Genomic DNA, 18,131 nt, shown 5'->3' on the forward strand with positions numbered 1-18,131 from the left:
AGAGTAATTTACATAACTAAATCTACATCAGTTACTTAAGTAACTGATTTAAAATTATGCATGGTGCACATCAATTTATAAGTAGAATGTATTTTAAAAAAAATCTAAAAGTAGAATGGGTTGGATTTTAAGTCAATGTAAATAACACACTTAATAAAATACTTATATATTATTGTTTAATTTGAATAAAAAAATTTAAAATCTAAAGTTTATAAATCAAATCTTATAATATAATATAGATAATGATTTCTACTATTTTGGAAGAAAATAACTTGTTTCACAATAAATGTGTTCGGTATATTAGGTCAGAAAATTCTTATTGCAAGTAGAGTTAATATATCAATTTACGTACCGATATTGATATGTAAAGTATACTTAAATTAAAGATAAAAGTAATTTTCATAAAATAAGAATTTTTTTTTTCTCAAATTTTTTTTATATTTTTTTAAATAAAAAAGAATATCAATGTATGAATCGGTACACGTGCAACCCCTCGTAACATTGGAAAGTTACATTATGAATTTATGATTCTGGCTGGGCTTTTTTTTTTTTTTTTTAATCAATGAAAACAAAGTAACAAGAACTCCACTGCAATTCTGGAAAGTTCCCCCTTCGTTTCCTATTAATAGCATTCCGAAAATTGTCCTGCTTTCGTTCGCAATCTTTATTCAATCCTCAATCCTCGTCCATCATCCTAGCTTTTTTTTTTTTTTTTATATACCTTTCGATTTGGAATCGGATCCTTTCTGATTTTTAGACTAGAATTCGGAGTCCCAACTAGTTTGGGTTTCTGTGGGATTCGTGTGGTTAGGATTGGTGTTAGGGTTTCTGATGGGTACGGAGAGGAAGAGGAAGGTGAGCTTATTCGACGTGGTGGACGAGACTGTGGTGCCGGCGAAGATCTCAAAATCGAATGGCGGAGGAGCTGCGGCTGCGGCGGTGATGAACATCAGCAGCAATAATGGTGGGATCAATAGGTGGACGGGGAGGCCGTACTCGCCGAAGTATCAAGAGATATTGGAGAAGAGGACAAGCTTGCCCGTTTGGCACCAGAAGGAGGAGTTCTTGCAGGTTCTCAAGGCCAACCAGACTCTGATCCTCGTCGGTGAGACTGGTAGTGGCAAAACCACTCAGGTTAGTCTGGGAATATGAAAAGAGCTGCTTGGATGAAAAACGAAATTTAGGTTACGTGGTTGCTGAGAATTGACTAAAACTAGTGACTTTGATAACTTCTGATTATTGCGAGTATAATTCAATTGATATGTCCCAAATGAGATTCTGGAATCAAACAGGCAATATCTTTTGGCAGTTTTTCTTTCCGTACATTTTGTAGGCAACTAAAAGTGAGATTGAGGGCGCGTCCTGTATCGGATACTGAAATACAAGTGTTTTAAATTTCAGTTATTTTCTTTTGCGGCCAAGCCTAGCTTTCTATGAGCGTACACTATCCGTTGTTTTGTTTTTTCATTGTTATTGATGCCATTGTCTGTTATCGCTCCTTTGGCTTTCGCGTTTGGCTATGAATCGTTTGGAGTGGTGATTTGGGCAGCCTGGTGGATGTGGTCTCGTATTGTTTTCCACGTGATGGTATTACATTGTGCATTTCATGCTGTGAGAGAGAATTTGATTTTGTGCTAAAGCTTGTAGTACATATGTTCCTGTTGAAATAGATGGATCTGGAGCCTGGACTGGATTTTATTTCGCATTTGAGGTGCAGAATTAAGAAGTGATATCTCCCTGTTCTGCAGATTCCCCAATTCGTTTTGGAAGCCGTTGACATTGAAACTCCAGATAAACGTAGGAAAATGATGATTGGATGCACCCAACCTCGTAGGGTGGCTGCAATGTCAGTTTCTCGACGTGTTGCTGAAGAGATGGATGTAACTATTGGAGAAGAGGTTGGTTACAGTATCCGATTTGAGGACTGCAGTAGTGCTAGAACAGTTTTGAAGTAAGCTTATTCTTCGGTTTTGATACCTCTCTGCTTCTGTCTCTCTCTCTCTCTCTCTCTCTCTCTCTCTCTCTCTCTGTGTCTCTGGGGCCAGGGGCCGGGGGCTGGGGTGCGGTTGTGGGTGTTTAGGGGCTGCTTGGGCCTAAATTGCAAAGTTTACTCATAGGCTCATAGCTTCTATTTTTGTGGTATGTGCTAGGTATCTGACAGATGGTATGCTTTTAAGAGAAGCAATGACAGATCCACTTTTGGAACGCTACAAGGTCATAATCCTTGATGAGGCTCATGAAAGGACATTGGCAACTGATGTTCTATTTGGGCTTTTGAAAGAAGTTCTAAAAAATAGACCTGACTTGAAGCTAGTTGTGATGAGTGCAACTCTTGAGGCTGAAAAATTTCAGGGTTATTTCTTTGGTGCACCACTTATGAAAGTTCCTGGAAGGCTTCATCCAGTAGAGATATTCTACACCCAGGAACCAGAAAGGGACTACCTGGAGGCGGCAATTCGGACAGTTGTGCAAATTCACATGTGTGAACCTCCCGGAGATATACTTGTGTTCCTCACTGGTGAGGAGGAGATAGAAGATGCATGCCGAAAAATATTGAAAGAGATTGCAAATCTGGGTGACCAGGTGGGACCTGTGAAAGCAGTGCCTTTATATTCCACTCTTCCCCCAGCTATGCAGCAGAAGATATTTGAACCAGCTCCACCTCCAGTGAAGGAGGGTGGTCCTCCTGGAAGGAAGATTGTGGTTTCCACGAACATCGCAGAAACTTCTTTAACCATTGATGGTATCATATATGTTATTGATCCTGGATTTGCAAAACAAAAAGTTTATAACCCACGAGTGCGTGTTGAGTCCTTGTTGGTATCTCCAATATCTAAGGCTAGTGCGCACCAGAGATCGGGGCGTGCTGGAAGAACACAGCCTGGGAAATGCTTTAGACTCTATACTGAGAAAAGTTTCAATAATGATCTTCAGCCACAGACCTATCCAGAAATATTAAGATCAAATCTAGCAAATACGGTTCTTACCTTGAAAAAACTGGGGATAGATGATCTTGTGCATTTTGATTTTATGGATCCCCCTGCTCCGGAGACATTGATGCGGGCACTAGAGGTTCTGAATTACTTGGGTGCATTAGATGATGATGGGAATTTAACAAAGCTGGGGGAAATCATGAGTGAATTTCCACTAGATCCTCAGATGTCAAAGATGCTCGTTGTTAGCCCTGAATTCAATTGTTCAAATGAAATTCTGTCGATTTCTGCCATGCTTTCAGGTACTGTTTTGTATCTCGCTTTCTTCTTTGGTCCACATTGAGTCTTATCTCACCAATATAGAACAATTGTGTTAGGCTGCATCCCTTTACTGATCAGAAAAAGATTGTTGGATGCACTGCCATTGGTCTGGCTTGTGCACTGTCATATTTCTGTGCGTATGATGTCTTCTAACTGCTGTCACATGCAACTACATGTGCCTGGGGTTAGCATACTGTGTCAAATTAGGTTGTCATCAGCAACTGTATTCTTTAGGTTCCATGCCCCCGGTTGGCATGCACCATAGGATTTCTAAGCAAGTGCTGATGCAGATAGTTGCAGTTTCTCAGTATTCTCTCATGAAGAAAATGGTATCGGGCCTCTATGCATCTGCTGACCTCCGTGGGCCTCCTCTGTGATAACCAATTTCTTTCTTTAGTACCCAATTGCTTTGTCCGGCCTAGGGAGGCTCAAAAAGCTGCTGATGAAGCAAAAGCTAGGTTTGGGCACATCGATGGAGATCACCTTACTCTCTTGAATGTATACCATGCCTACAGGCAAAACAGTAAGTAGTCTATTTTAACCGTTCATTTTAATTTGCTTATTATTGCTATTTTACTACCTATATACCTTGGCTTTTGTATAACAATTGAACTAGCATGCTCAGGTGATGTCCTTGTATATGCCCTGTATACCTGGGCTTTTGCTTACTTTTATGGTCAATAAAATTTTATTTTCGAATAAAAAAAATCATATTCATACAACTATTTTACAAGTAACTAATGGGATAATACCACTTTATAAAAAATCTCAATTTTTTTTGGATTTCAAATTTTACATAAAAATCCTCTATTTAAAATGGAGTTGTGAAATGGGTTCGATATGTATCATTACTCATAAGAAAATCAAGATTTTTTTCTAACAATTCTTTGGGGTCACACGACTCACACCCCCTAGTGAAAAGCCAACAATTTAACTAGTTCCATGTAGGGAAACTTCCAAGCTTGTGGTGCACGGGACCAGGGTTTTCTCTGCAATGGAGGGTCCGAAGGGCCTTACCTTGGAGAGGTTCTCCAACATTAAAAAAGAAAAATCGAGATTTTTTTATTGGATTTTAAATTTTACATAAATATCCTGTATTTAAAACAGAGTTGTAAAATGAGTTGTATGTGTAGAATAACTCATAAAAAAGAATCTACTATAAATACTTTAATATCTCCTCAAGGAATGTAACTTATTTTTAATGCAATTTGATTTAATATTATTCTTTGTTTGTTTATGGGTATTAGATGAGGATCCTTCTTGGTGTTATGAGAACTTTGTCAATCATAGGGCGTTGAAGGCTGCTGATAATGTTAGACAACAGCTAGTGCGTATCATGGCCAGGTTTAACCTCAAATTGTGCAGCACTGATTTCAACAGCCGTGACTATTACATCAACATAAGGAAGGCTATGCTAGCAGGATACTTTATGCAGGTAGCTCACCTGGAACGTACTGGGCACTACTTGACAGTGAAAGACAACCAAGTATGTAAAATGACTTCTTTGATATTTTTTTGCTGGGCGATCTTTATTGAGTCTAAAATATGCTGTATCTAGGTTTGTGTTCATTGTTCTTGTAAATGAGAATGAGATTTGAGATGCCTGCATAATCTGTCTTGCAGATGGTGCACTTGCATCCATCAAATTGCTTGGATCACAAGCCAGAATGGGTAATTTACAATGAATATGTCCTTACCAGCAGGAACTTTATCCGCACGGTGACAGACATTTGCGGTGAATGGTTAGTTCCAAGCTTTTTGTTCCTTTGTTTTTCTTTGCAGTTATGATTCTTAAATCCTATTATGGCAAAAGGAGGTTTGGATGCCAAAATCATCCCAACTCATCTCATTTAATCATTACAACTTTCTCAAATTTCCAAACAAAATATAATAAACAATTCAACTTTTTCAAATCTCAAAATAAAAATAATATTAAAAAATAGCATTCTAACAATATTTTATTCAACTTTATCTCATCTCAACTCACTATCCAAACCTCCACTAAGCTTTCTTGGATGTTGAGATAAGATGAGAAATCTGTGAATAATAGTGAAAAAGTTTGTTAATAGTAGTGAAATAATTTGAGTTAAGATGTTTTATGGGATTTTGGAAATGAGTGAGAAAAAGTTGAATAAAAAAGTTATAAAATAAAAATATTGTTAGGATGTAATTTGTTAATATTATTTTTGTTTTGGGATTGGAAAAAATTGAATTTTTTTTGTATTTTGTTTGGACGTTTGGAAAAGTTGTAATGATTAGGTAATATGATTAGATGAAAAAGTTGAAAATTTTAAATTGAAAAGTGTGTGTTTGAGTGGTGTTGGATGTTGAGATGAGATGAGATGGGATGGGTTGAAACCATCCCAACATCCAAATGAGTCTAAGAGGATTGGTGCTGAGTTTTTTTTTTTTTTCTTTTTTTTTTTTGGGGGGGGGGGGGGGTCTGTTACTGTTGCCGGCTCAATCAGCAGGATTCATAGTTAGCCATATTCCTCATTATGAGTGAACTCCGGTATTGGTCTTTTTTAGTTAGTGCTGTTAATGAATCAGTCCTAACCCTTCATTTTAGGCTTGTTTGTTAAACTAGCTTCGTTTGAGCATGATCAAGAGTAGGTTGAATATGCTCATCTAGGGAACCATGCCCCTTAGCTTAAACTGTCTAATATTGGTTGCCTTTATATTAATTTAGCTTAGCTTGAGCATGAAGAGCAGCTTGAATAGGCTCAACTGGGAAACCATGCCCCCCTGTTTAACTGGTTGTTCACCCAAGCAATGCTGAACACCCTTAAGTCCAACTTTTTGGAGGATTAGATACTGGGTAATTTATCTGTGTATTGTAATTATGTTGTAGTAGCAAATAGTCTTTATTTAATTAATATCCTCATTGGCATGAAAAATTTTGTAAGATAAATTATCCACACTAATCAACAATTGGTTGGGGTACAGGCTAATTGATATAGCACCACACTATTTTGATCTGACGAACTTCCCTCAGTGTGAGGCCAAACGTGTTCTTGAAAGGCTTTACAATAAGCGGGAGAAGGACAAGGAGGGGAGTAAGAACAGAAGATGAAGTAATCACCATCCATATATTTTGACTCCTTACGTCTCTTCTGCAGAGACATGGAGAGGCCATATCTTGAGAGGTATTGATTCTTCCATTATGTTGATCTTTGGTTTACTCTCACCAGAGCCAGTTTGTCAGTGAAAGCAGTAGATACTTGGCAAAGTTCCTGTATAAATGCATTACCATAGTGTTAGTTCTAGGGGCTATAATTTTGTGTTGTGAATCTATATCAATTTTTTTGTGGATTAAGGAAAAACCTCAGATACTCTTTTATTTTGTCACAACCAAATATTTTCTTATAATTTTCTATTACTTATCAAAAAAAAATTTTGTCACAACCAAGATTTCCGGGGTCTATTGGGACAAGTACTCAAGTTTCTCTGCCCCTTACTTGAACTGTGACCTGCTAACCAGATATTTTATGGGGGAGGCTAGGGGCCGGATGTGTGAATAAAAGCAATTTACACCCTCTAATAATATGTTGACACGTTGGCATTTCAAGAGAAAGAAAAATAAAACTGTCTACATGTAAATAGAGCTCATACAATCTCCCACCCTTATCATCCTCTCTCTCCCTCCTTAAGCCTACCGAAGCCCACTTTCTCGCACCACTCAATATCTCTCCCTGCAAGCCATCGCCCATCATTTTCTCTCAGCCCTTAATTTAGTGGTATCCTGACCTTAATAAGTTGCTTAAGTGCCCTACCTAATAGAGCATTTGATACCTAACGACTATCCAAGTTACTAAGATCCAACTCGACACCCAAAAGAATAACCAGATAGGGAAAGAAACCTATATGCCCACGTAGTCTAGAAGGTACAAGCTCTAACATTTTTGCTTGGTTTTCAAAATCAAGTATTGAAATTCTCATCTGAGCACATAGAATTGAAAAGGTATAAAAAAATAAATGAATCTTTTCTAATTTACCATATCCAAATCAAGAAACGATTAGTTTGAGAAAAGTGGAAGGGGACATTACTGCTGTTTTATAGTTAAGTGGAAGGGCTTCAGAATATATTGTTAAAGAAAAAGAGAATTTTCTCTGTTTTTCTCTTATAGATGATAGCCTCAAACCTAAGATAGGTTTTTGTTTTGTGAGTCACAGCTAAAATGTTAGTAGTGAGATTTAAAATTTTACTTTCCATTTCCTCCATCTCGTTGGCAAGCAAAAGGAACTTCTTTCCCCTCAAGCCTGTTGCAAAAATCTGAGGTAGGGGAGAAAATCTAAGCTTCATACTTAAGGAGAGAGAGAGGCTTAAGGAGAAAGAGAGAGAGTGTGACTGCAGGGGAGAGGAATAATGCTTCAATAACAAAGAGAGTGATTAAGGGGCGAGAGAAAGTGAACTTCAGTCGACTGCTTGAGAGAGAGAGAGAGAGAGAGTAGACATTTGGCGTTGGCGAGAGGGGACAAAGAGAGAGAATGATGGGGGTGGGAGATTGTTTGGGCGATACTTAGGTAAGGGTTGTTCTATTTTTCTCCTCTTAGAATGCAGATGTGTCAACATATTATTGGAGGGTGTAAATCTCCTATGGTCACCGCATCTTGTTTGAAGTTAAACTCATATTTTATTCCTTCTAAACGCTGATTACTGGCCTGTGAAGTTCGTTAGAAGATCGTGTGTATCAGGCTCAGGCAATGTGTGGAGCTTCCAACATATTTTAGTGTTTGACAGTCGAAACAGGCAGCTCAAAGTCCGGAGTTAAAGGCATATGGAGGGGGATGCTAGGTGTATAGTTATTCTCGTTGTTTAGATGGGGAAATTATAAATTCATTGGTTTCCGCGATGGAACAAAATAAGAATGAATCATCAAAAGTAAGAGGCAAGGTGCTCTGAGGAAAGTCATTTCTATAATACTGATGTAGGCTGTACCCCTATTGCCTATTACTTAATCGACTTCAGGATTGAAAAAGCGAAATAAGCAGAGGTCCCCCAACAACTGAAACTGGAGTTATCTGCTAATGATCGCAGGGTTGAAGCTGTAAGGAAAATCTAAAAAGAGTAATGATACACACACAACACATTTTCACAATATATTTCACAACAATGTTATAAGATGATTGTAAAATAATGTTACTTTTATAAGGTATTTTACAAAATTTCCCCTCATTTAACACATCCGTGTGAAATATGTTGTGTAAACATTTTCCATCTAAAAAGGCTACATTATGGTCGAACTGTGAAGCTGGAGTTCACCTGACAGAGCTGAGCCTACATGGTACTCATCGTCTTGCTGCGCAACATTGCCAGTAAAGATGCCTGGTTTAGCTGATTTGACCGAATGATTAATTTTATTTATTTTTTTTAAATTACAGGGAATAACAAGTTCAATTAATTTGACTCTTGACGCAAACTATAGACCAATTTTGAATTGAACCCTATTAATAAACCCACAAATATTTTCCTTTGTGTTCATATGAAGATATAAGTATGAATAATATTGAGGTGGAAATATATGGAACTTTAATTTTCAAGAAGTTGGTGCTAAATAGAGGGTTAAAAATGGAAACTTGTTTAAATCTAACTTCTTTGTCTCTGAGAGAGAGAGAGAGCGCCAGATGGACAGTGTTGACAACTCGTTTCCTGAAACAAGAGTGAAGAATAGATATTGCCATGTTGGAAATGACTTGTTCTTATAAACAAAATCCAACAGATTAACAGTTCAAAGATAACATAGTTTCATATTCTTCTCCATGGAAATTACAAGTAGGACAGCTATTCTGCAGGTAATTTAGGGAGTGATAAGTAATACATTGCATGCTCCACTCAATTCCCATATCAACTTGCTTGAAACCTTCGTGATTTTTCTCTGGTCAAATTCCAGTAGAGTTCATCAATTTGCACCTGCACAAACATGTAATTACTTTCCAGCACTCTCCTTATGATTGATTGTTTAATATATAGAAGCTCAAGAAGGAAAAGAGAGAACTTCAATATACCTTATAAAACTCAAGAAGCTTGTTTCGTTTCTTCTTCAATGTTGCGGTTAACAAATCTTTATCAATATCAAAGGGGTGGGGTTCTAGAATGACTCCTTTGATATTTTCAAAAACTCTCAGCTGGTTCAATACAAGGGAGATAATTGATGAAACAAGAAAGATTAGAACAACCCCATGTTTAAACACCAAAGAGAGAAAAAGGCTAGTAAAAGAGAGTGCGGAGAAAACGATCAAATATTAGAGAGTGGCTAGCAGCTGGATGGATGTGCAACTTCATTTTACACCCACTAATAATAATAAAACACCTCAGAATTCTATCAAAATAAAAAAAGAGCTGTATGCAGTCAATCTGTCTCCACCACAAAAATCCCATCTCGCCCCCCTTGTCGTCTCCCTCCCAATCTCTTTCCTCCATTGCTCTCAAGAGCTCTCTCTCTCTCTCTCTCTCTCTCAAAAGACCACCCTGTTCAGTTTCTCTCACTCTCCTTTCTACCTGCCATTAGTTGCCCAGAAGCCTGTGATAATGAGTAAATATTACCCAGAAACAGCCATGAGTTGCCACTGGTGACAATCTCAAACCCAATCTTGAAGCTATGAAGGTGGAAGAAAAAGCTCTATTTTTTTTTAGAAAAACACTACTGAAGAAAAAGCTTCAGCAATAAAACCCAGATTGTTTAATTGAAAAGTCAAAAATCTTATATTTCTTTCCTTTTACATTAACATTCATCTATTATTCATATGTTGAGGAGAGAGAGGCTATCATAGAGTTGGGTTTAGGAGAGAGAGAGCTTTTGCAGATGAAGAGTTTGCTGAGCGTGAGAAGAGAGACGACAAGGGGGAACAAGTTGGTGTTATTGGGTCTACCGTATAGCTCTTGAGATTACTGACGTGTCTCTCTCTGATTGGAGGGTGTAAATCTTAATTTTACACCCGTCCTGTTTCAAGACTCTCTCCAAATATTACCAAGTTATGCAGACATTGAGATCTCTCAGCTCTGATGAGAGAATACATAGAGATTGCTATCCATGTATTATTTAAATTTGAAGCAGATATTACCTTGTTTCTATCGGCAGTAGACTTCAGTTCAGATAGCACATAATTCTTGAACTGATCAAGGGAACACAGTTCAGTGAATGAACTCATGTGACCATTTGAATATGCCCACTTTTTGGTGTTTTCTTCATGTGGTACAACTACTGCAACCAACATTGACTTAAAGCTGTTCCCGTAGACCCAGATCTTCAAAGCAAGGGGAATATTATCGAATAAATGGCTTGTTACCCATAAAAAATCTAATAATTAAAAATAAATTTGTAATGAAATCGACCAAGAACTGGAAAATTAGCTCACATCTTCAATAATTGGAGTGATACCATAAACATTTTCCAAATACTCTAGAGCAATATACTCTCCATGAGAAAGTTTTATAAGGTTCTTTTTTCGATCAATAATCTTAACAACTCCATTTGGAAGTAGTTCCCCTATGTCCCCTGAGAATGCCAAAGAATGACAATATCAAGATACAATATTCTTAAAGTAAAACTAACTTAAAGACAAGAAAGGAATCTGCCCCAACCTGTATGAAACCAGCCATCTTTAATGGATTCTGTTGTTAATTCAGGGTTTTTGTGGTATCCAGAAAAAACAGTCTTCCCTCTCACACATATCTCACCACATGGTCGCTCCCCAAGTGGATTGTAGCCCATCTCTGGTACCTCTTCCAGCCGAAGCTCATTGTACACAGAAACCGCACCAGCAGTACCGACCATGCACATCTCGTCGGGAAAGCAAAAAGTAGTCGGTCCACAAGTTTCTGTCAACCCTGAACCACAATGCTTCAACTGGTTCAATGTGTATAATTCGTGTGCTAGAAACTAATGATGGCAGAAAGAAGTCTTTACCATAGCCCGTGATTAGAAAAGCACAGCAAGTAACCCGTAAGAATTCTTCCACCTCAGAGCTCAAGGGTGCACCTCCAGAGATTATCAGTCGAACCCGACCACCTAACTTGGCTTTGACCTAAACAAAATTGAAATAAATGAAGGACAATAGGAAGTTGATGGAAGCTTTTCCTATGCTATTATAAAGATGTAGCATTATTAGGATAAAAAGGAAACGTAACACTTGATTTTTGTAATGAATCCTAGGATTGTTTCACATGGATTCAAACAAAATTGAATGGTTGTCAAAGATGATCTAATGGCATACATTGAGATGTCACATGGTACAACAGCTTATGAGCATCCATCCGGGGCTAGATAATGAGTTTTAAAACAGAAGTTTTTGAGGAGAAAAGATATAACCTTCCTGAATGCCAATAGATCTGCTAATGGCGCAGCATTTTTCTGTTTAAACCCTCTCGTCATCCAAAAACGTTTGCTGTATCATAAGAATGGCTCATTAATATCATAAAAGTGTCCAAAACTTATTACAAAACAAATATGCTTTTCCATCACTATGAAGTGAACATGTATAGATAGAAGACCAACTTACTATCTGTAGAGCATGTCAAAAATATTTCTCCTTACTGGATTGAGTTCCTCTAATGCCTGTAGAATACCTGAAATGCGGATGAGCATGAGAGAATATTTTGTTTAACCAAAATAAATGAATTTACTAGGTTTTTGCTGAAAGATGACTAGATTCCATGCCTTCATGCACTCTTTCAAAAACTCGAGGTACCCCGGCAAAAACCGTTGGCTTCAGCTCCATCAAATCATCTCTCAATGCTTTAAGATCCTTCAAATAAGGAAACATAATTTTATACATACCCATTGGACAAGCCAAACAGTCATGAAAAATAATGGACCATTTAGGACTGAAATAGAGAGTTGATCTGGGTGCCAACATTTGGATATCTCTAAAGCAATGAGAAATTATAAACAGCATTATTGCCTCAATAGATATAACAGAAGGAACTGTCCTCTACCTCCGCTGCCCTACCCTCCTCCCCCTCCAAATCTGGTACACTAGCACTACGTACCAAATATCTATACGACCATCATCAGCACAGCACTGCAAACCCCAGCATGTTCACAGTATCCTGTCCCCACGACCATCATTGATTTCCATATTTTTATTCCTTGGCACATAAACTATATTAGAACAATTAATTTTATTTTCCTTTATATATATATATATTTTTTTTTATCTCATCCCATTCACATTTTGTTTCCTGCTCATGTATGCAATTCGGATTAAAGAAGAAAGGAGGCCTGTACTTCAAAGACAAGAAATAGTTTCAGCAGCATACCCCATGATAATAGCCAACAGAAGCACCCTTGTGAAAAAAATACTCTTCAATCACACGGTCAAGGATATGAGCCAGGGGCAGGAAAGAGAGATACACATCATCTTCAGTCATCTATAGAGATTCAAAATTGCATGTGTTAGGAAAACAACAGAGAAGGGGGTAAAAATTATAAATCACATAAAAGAATATCCAAGAAATTAACATATGAAAATTAATGATGACTACACAGCATATCACATGTTTTTTGGTTGACAGCTGGGAGAAAAATGCAAACTGATACACAGATTGTGCACATAAAATTATTGGGGGGGTATTTGGGGCTCATGCTAAGGATCAGGACTTGTTCATTATTATTTTGTATAGCTTGATCAGAAAATTTAACGAAAAAAAAAAAAGAGCTTAACAAGATGTCATGGATATTACTTGAACGTCGAGAAGAGACATACTGCGTAAAAATATCCTATCAGAAGTTTAAGAACCATTATTTACCTTGTCTTCAAGTTGCTCCAAAAACAGGTCAGCCCCTCTAATAAAAGCTGCAATGTTTTCATGAGTTAGCACAACACCTTTAGGATCTCCGCTTGTGCCACTTGTGTACATTATTGTGCTGACGTGGGAAGCCTGGGGTGGAATAAACTCCGAGGGGTTTTCTTTCCCCTATGAACAACAAATTCTTAAGATCAACCACAACAGAATAAAGCATGTCAAGTATTGAAGTGTTATGCTAGTGAGTGGGGATGAAACATTTTGAGTAAGTTAACCCAAGATTTGGTGGTTTAATACCAAATCTTACAGCTTTTAGAGGGAAAAAATGAATGCAATTCCCGTGGAAAATAGGTATATGAGAAATAAAAAACAGATAGCATGAATTCCACTAAATTTGTATAAAATTTTTCTTCACACAATGCCTCCACACAGAGAGAGAGATCCATATGCATATATTTACGTGTACTACAGTACTAGTATTTGTTTCTAAATAATTTACCACTATAGAAAACCATACACTTTATGTTTATTTACATCATATGCAGATTCTTTAATTGAAAAATACATTCAAACAAGACATTCAGAAACTGACCATATGGAGGAACTCATCCCATGAGAATGGTTTTGTCCCAATGCCAGCTGCTTTATTCTTCTCCTCCACTGCTAAGGAAGTGAAGCACACCATGACTGCAACAAAAACCAAACTCGATAAAATGTCTTCAGAGCAGCAGAATGCAATCTATTCAATCATTCTTACTTTTCAGTCGTTGTGCAGATCTACAATCAGGATTTAGTAGCTGCAAATGCAAGTACATTTGTCCGATCAGAACTATCAATTGCTTTTAAAGCTTGAGATAATGCAGTTACATATATATCACAGCGGGTCAAGTGTTTTTGAGTTCTCACTTCTTTCACTTTCTTATCCTGGACAAAAACGAAATCAACCTCCGCATGATCTAAGATAAAATTGACAGCCCCTGGCCCTGCATCCAGCACAACCTTAAGGACTTGATTAAGTTTTCTGAGATCACTTATCCACAAAAAATAAAAAAAGCCTTAAAAAAATAAAACACTTCAGAAATGGAATGTCAAATAGCTGCAGATGAACACACAAATGAATCAGGAAGCAGAAAAATAAGTGCCAAAAAGCACAATGCCTTTAGAAAATCCCAGACCAGTGTATTAGCAAGCAATGTACAATCAAGCACGGGAGCAAATGATCTAAAAGAGTCAAGCTAGTAGAGTTCAACCAAAAAGGAGAATGGTTTGGGTAGTAATGTAATACAGTGCTGTTATTTGGATCAGAAAGAGAAACAAAAAGGAAAATGATACAGAATTCAATATTAAACCTGGCTATCAAAGGTAGAGAAATAAATGCCAAATTAATCAGAGGGTTATTCCCTGGCAAAACTCCTACTTCAACCAAAACAACGTATGGCACTAAGCATGGTGAAGAGTGGATCCATCTCTTACGAGGTAAAAAAAAAAAAAGAGAGAGAGAATTAGTTTGCAAGCTGTAAGGTAAAAGACTCAATTCTGGTGTCTTTTTGAGAAAGAAAGACGAAGCACCTAAAATTTAAGACAGAAACTAGAAAACTTGTCAAGAAGAAGGTTTCTTACCAAGGGTATCGTAGAGAGGCACACAAACCAAACTGTGGGCATTGCAAGCCTACAAAAAATTTGAACGATTTTTTCTTTGAAAAATATAAAAACGGAATAGCAAACAATAAACACAAAATCGTTTAGACATTGAAGAGCAAAACAAGACTGGAGACAAAGTCAAAACAGATCACCTCCATAGCAGTAACCCACTGAGGGCAGTTTGATCCATAAATCCCGACCCTGGAGCCCTATCAAAGGAACGTAAATAAAGCCACAAAGAAATGACTCCACTGAAAGAGAATAGCAAGTGTTCAGATCATAGCCCATAGAAAGTTAAAACGTGGACTTACAGGTTCAGCACCGGATGCTCGTAATGCTGAACCAATATCCCGAACTTCATCATAAACTTCCTTGTACGTTTTCCAGACGTAAGGCCCCAGCTAAACACCAAAACAAGTCATTAACCAATTACCTTAACCTATGCAAACACTACTTCCTAAATGATGCTTACCTTCCCATCAACAAACTTGCGCCATCCAAGCATCCTATTTCCAGGATACTTTTCTACAGACGTCCTGTATGTCAAAACACTTCCATTGTCAAAGCAATGAGCTATAGAAAAACTGCTTGTATTGGAAATATTCCAAACCGAAGGAACAATGCTGATATTTTGATGTAATATAATATAAAGTCAATGTTGCTAAGCATTGGCATGCACCAATTGTCAAAGATATAATATATATGACCTTACCGTTCCCTTCTATTTTGATTTGAAAACAAACCATATGCGAACTGAATTACCTGAAAACGTCCCAAGCTGTACTTATATTGGGATCAAGCGAAGGAAAATTGTTCCTGGAGAGTAAATTACGATAGGCTGGACCAACTGATGGCTTCCCATCTTGGCCTTCCCTTCCCTCCTCAATCTGAGCTGAAAATATCTTCATTCTTCTCAATTTTGAAACCTGGGAAACAGGACAATCCGTATGTTGGCAAAAAACAAAGTAGGTGCAAAAGCCCGGGTAAAATTCATGACACAACAACTCTAGGTCATCCAAGTGAAGTTTAACTGTCAATCAAAAGCCAAAAACATAATATATAAATATATATATATATATAAATAATTATCCAAAAAATAGTTTATCTAGGATAAACAGAGATACAAGAAAAGCCTTGTATTTATACTTCAAAATCTAGTCAGGATATTATTAGCGCCTCTCAAACTACAATAAAGTCTAGTTTCACCTAACAAATAATCAGATTCGCCCACTAGGATTTGACCAATCCAGGACGTTACATAAATAGACTTCAGAATTTTGTTTCTATGCCCACTTTGGATGCTGAGTTAGGTTGAAATAAGTTATGTTCTTTATAAATAGTAATGAATTAAAATGATAAAATAAGTTTTGGGAGTCCATCTAAGATAAGTTTAAATATATTTGAATGTTAAAATAAGTTTAGGTATATTTATGGAAAGTTGAAAAAGGTCGTGGGTCCTATATATAAAGAGGTTTTGAGTTTGAATGAATTTAGTGATTTAAGAGTTAAGTATTTAGATGTTAAACTTAACTTCAAATTAAATTGAACTAGTACAAGCTCCCTACAGCCCGATGGAATTAAGGAAATTGAGATGTTCTTCTGAGTCCCAAACCCACTTGATATTAAAGAAAAACAATAGGAAAATACTTAAATAGTCAATGTCTAATCTGACAAGGAGACGGTTTAAAAAAAAAAAACAAGCGGAAGACAAATATGGCCATAAGGAAGTACATCAAGAATGCCGTTTAAGAAGTAGAAAATTTATAGACATTAAATTATAGCAAAATTAATGTCCAAAGTTGACCTAAACGGAGAAAAAGTAAAATTATTACGCACCATAAATAAGCTTGAGGGGGAAAAACCAACATGAACTACAAAGTTGATAGAATTGCCGAGCAAGCTAGCACAAATAAATTAGGAAGAAAATAAAAATAAAAGAAGGTTGCTGAGCATTATCACCTGACTGTAAGCGAAATCACAAACCCAAGTTATAAAGATGAAATATGAGCTATAAAGATATACTTGAAAACTTACGAAGGCCGAATCAAAACTAAATACAAAAGCCCACGGTATAACAAACAAGCAAACGAAAAGGAAAAGGAAAATTGAGAAAGTAAACAAAAAAGAATACTAACAACTCGTGCATGCCCAACTTAAAGACAACACGTGATGTCACGGCCATTACACTAGAATTAAAGGGTTTGACTCGAACTAAACCTTGGTCCTTGGATTAACTAGTACTACCCCCTGAAATATATATATTAATCCTCAGGAATTAATACAAGAAAGTTGAAACCCATTTGCCAACATGAAACTCTTATACTATAGAAAACCGCTGCAACCCATTAACGCACCGACAAATGGGCGACCTTAAATCAACCAGCTTGTTTGCATGCGTACTTGAAAGCATATGTTTGCCGTGCTCACATACTGAGAGAGAGAGAGAGAGAGAGAGAGAGAGAGAGAGAGAGAGAGAGAGAGAGAGAGAACGCTTACCGGAGCTTACAGTGAGAACGTGGAAACAAGAACGTCTAAGCATTGGAGAATTGGTGGTGGAACCTTATAAGGAAACTTAAGAAACGAGACTGAATAAATGCGGAGCAGGAGCTTAAAGAAATAAAAGAGGACTGCCAAGCTCGTTAATGAGTTAGGTGAGGCAGGTGGCTTTGGCTTCAATGCTTCATGCTGTGTTTTTCATTTCCAAACAGAACAGTATATACGTACTTCTTTCAATTGGAGAACGTACCAAATAAACAGATCATGATCAAGCGCATCATGAACAAGAATTTGATGGAAGCAAGTGATCATTACCTTGTTTGCACTTTATACACACAGACACACACATACTAAGATCGATCTTGTCAGTTCTGCACACATGACCATGCTATATTCTTGGTAAAATGATCAGGGGCGAAACCAGGACATCTAGAGCCTGCTTTGTTAAATAATACGTTGTAAATATTCGATTTTTTTAAGGAAGTTCTTTTTAATTTTGGAGGCTGTCCCCCCCCCCCCCCCCCAAAACATTAACTTTAATGTTGACAATGATTGGATGATACTTCCTTTTAATTAATTTTGTTCGCCCACTAAAGATTAAAACCATGTGTAATTATTGAAAAAATACTTCCAAGTGGAAAAAATTATTTGTCTACAGATCATTGATGAGCCTTTATGGACATGTAGGGGTGATTTGGTATATTAGTTTACGTAGAGGGGAAAATACAGAAGAGGTTTTGTGAGATGAAAACGGTTTATTTCTTATCAGTTAAAATAAGTCTGTTTTATTTATAAATAATCCTTTTCATCGTAACGAATCTATTATAAATACTTTTTTTTTTTTATAGAGTATCTTACGTGATAAGATTTGAAAGTATTTAATGTTACGAGCAGTGCTACTCCCACCGCTAGGAGCTTGGGCTCCTGCTAGTGCTTTATAAAATTTTTTGAATTTTATTATATATAAATATAGTCGTGAATTAATCTATATATTA

The 18,131-nt window shown here is 37.0% G+C and overlaps 2 protein-coding genes across 9 annotated transcripts; one reads left to right on the plus strand and one right to left on the minus strand.

Moving 5' to 3' along the window:
* Positions 1–552: 552 nt before the first annotated feature.
* On the plus strand, positions 553–6,610 carry LOC122315263 (probable pre-mRNA-splicing factor ATP-dependent RNA helicase DEAH2). 5 transcript variants are annotated; one of them, XM_043131079.1, is made up of 7 exons: positions 555–1,134; positions 1,749–1,951; positions 2,151–3,235; positions 3,652–3,777; positions 4,502–4,740; positions 4,878–4,996; positions 6,201–6,610. In XM_043131079.1, exons 1-7 carry the CDS (start codon positions 832–834, stop codon positions 6,325–6,327), a joined length of 2,202 nt encoding a protein of 733 aa, XP_042987013.1. In that variant the 5' UTR covers positions 555–831; the 3' UTR covers positions 6,328–6,610. The 5 variants fall into 5 exon arrangements, 2 of the variants coding, with proteins under 2 accessions (XP_042987014.1, XP_042987013.1); XR_006243983.1 differs by lacking the exons at positions 4,878–4,996; positions 6,201–6,610 and having other exon boundaries at positions 553–1,134; positions 3,555–3,777; positions 4,545–4,569; XR_006243984.1 differs by lacking the exons at positions 4,878–4,996; positions 6,201–6,610 and having other exon boundaries at positions 553–1,134; positions 3,545–3,777; positions 4,502–4,527.
* Positions 6,611–8,900: 2,290 nt separating this feature from the next.
* Positions 8,901–17,321, minus strand: LOC122315264 (long chain acyl-CoA synthetase 1-like). Of its 4 annotated transcripts, none has more exons than XM_043131083.1 (20): positions 17,137–17,321; positions 15,403–15,566; positions 15,113–15,176; positions 14,952–15,041; positions 14,793–14,849; positions 14,620–14,668; positions 13,906–13,982; positions 13,757–13,796; positions 13,592–13,686; positions 13,003–13,170; positions 12,514–12,624; positions 11,912–11,999; positions 11,754–11,820; positions 11,564–11,639; positions 11,162–11,279; positions 10,837–11,082; positions 10,611–10,750; positions 10,317–10,499; positions 9,261–9,380; positions 8,901–9,165 (listed from the first exon to the last, which is right to left on the minus strand). In XM_043131083.1, exons 2-20 carry the CDS (start codon positions 15,546–15,548, stop codon positions 9,100–9,102), a joined length of 2,001 nt encoding a protein of 666 aa, XP_042987017.1. In that variant the 5' UTR covers positions 15,549–15,566; positions 17,137–17,321; the 3' UTR covers positions 8,901–9,099. The 4 variants fall into 4 exon arrangements, with proteins under 4 accessions (XP_042987017.1, XP_042987018.1, XP_042987016.1 ...); XM_043131084.1 differs by lacking the exon at positions 17,137–17,321 and adding an exon at positions 16,600–16,731; XM_043131082.1 differs by lacking the exon at positions 17,137–17,321 and adding an exon at positions 16,477–16,612.
* Between the last annotated feature and the right edge of the window lie 810 nt (positions 17,322–18,131).

Source organism: Carya illinoinensis, chromosome 7, assembly GCF_018687715.1.
Source record: "Carya illinoinensis cultivar Pawnee chromosome 7, C.illinoinensisPawnee_v1, whole genome shotgun sequence".
NCBI lineage: Eukaryota > Viridiplantae > Streptophyta > Magnoliopsida > Fagales > Juglandaceae > Carya > Carya illinoinensis.

Bases quoted from the DNA above. Each gene is read 5' to 3' on its own strand.
- LOC122315263 (XM_043131079.1), top strand. From the start codon at position 832: ATGGGTACGGAGAGGAAGAGGAAGGTGAGCTTATTCGACGTGGTGGAC. The intron at 1,952-2,150 runs GTAAGCTTATTC...GGTATGTGCTAG, and splicing joins AGTGCTAGAACAGTTTTGAA to GTATCTGACAGATGGTATGC. The intron at 4,997-6,200 runs GTTAGTTCCAAG...GTTGGGGTACAG, and splicing joins ACAGACATTTGCGGTGAATG to GCTAATTGATATAGCACCAC.
- LOC122315264 (XM_043131082.1), bottom strand. The intron at 13,983-14,619 runs GTAAGAAACCTT...TGCTGGATGCAG, and splicing joins GCCTCTCTACGATACCCTTG to GGCCAGGGGCTGTCAATTTT. The intron at 10,751-10,836 runs GTTGGGGCAGAT...TGGCATTCTCAG, and splicing joins AGATGGCTGGTTTCATACAG to GGGACATAGGGGAACTACTT.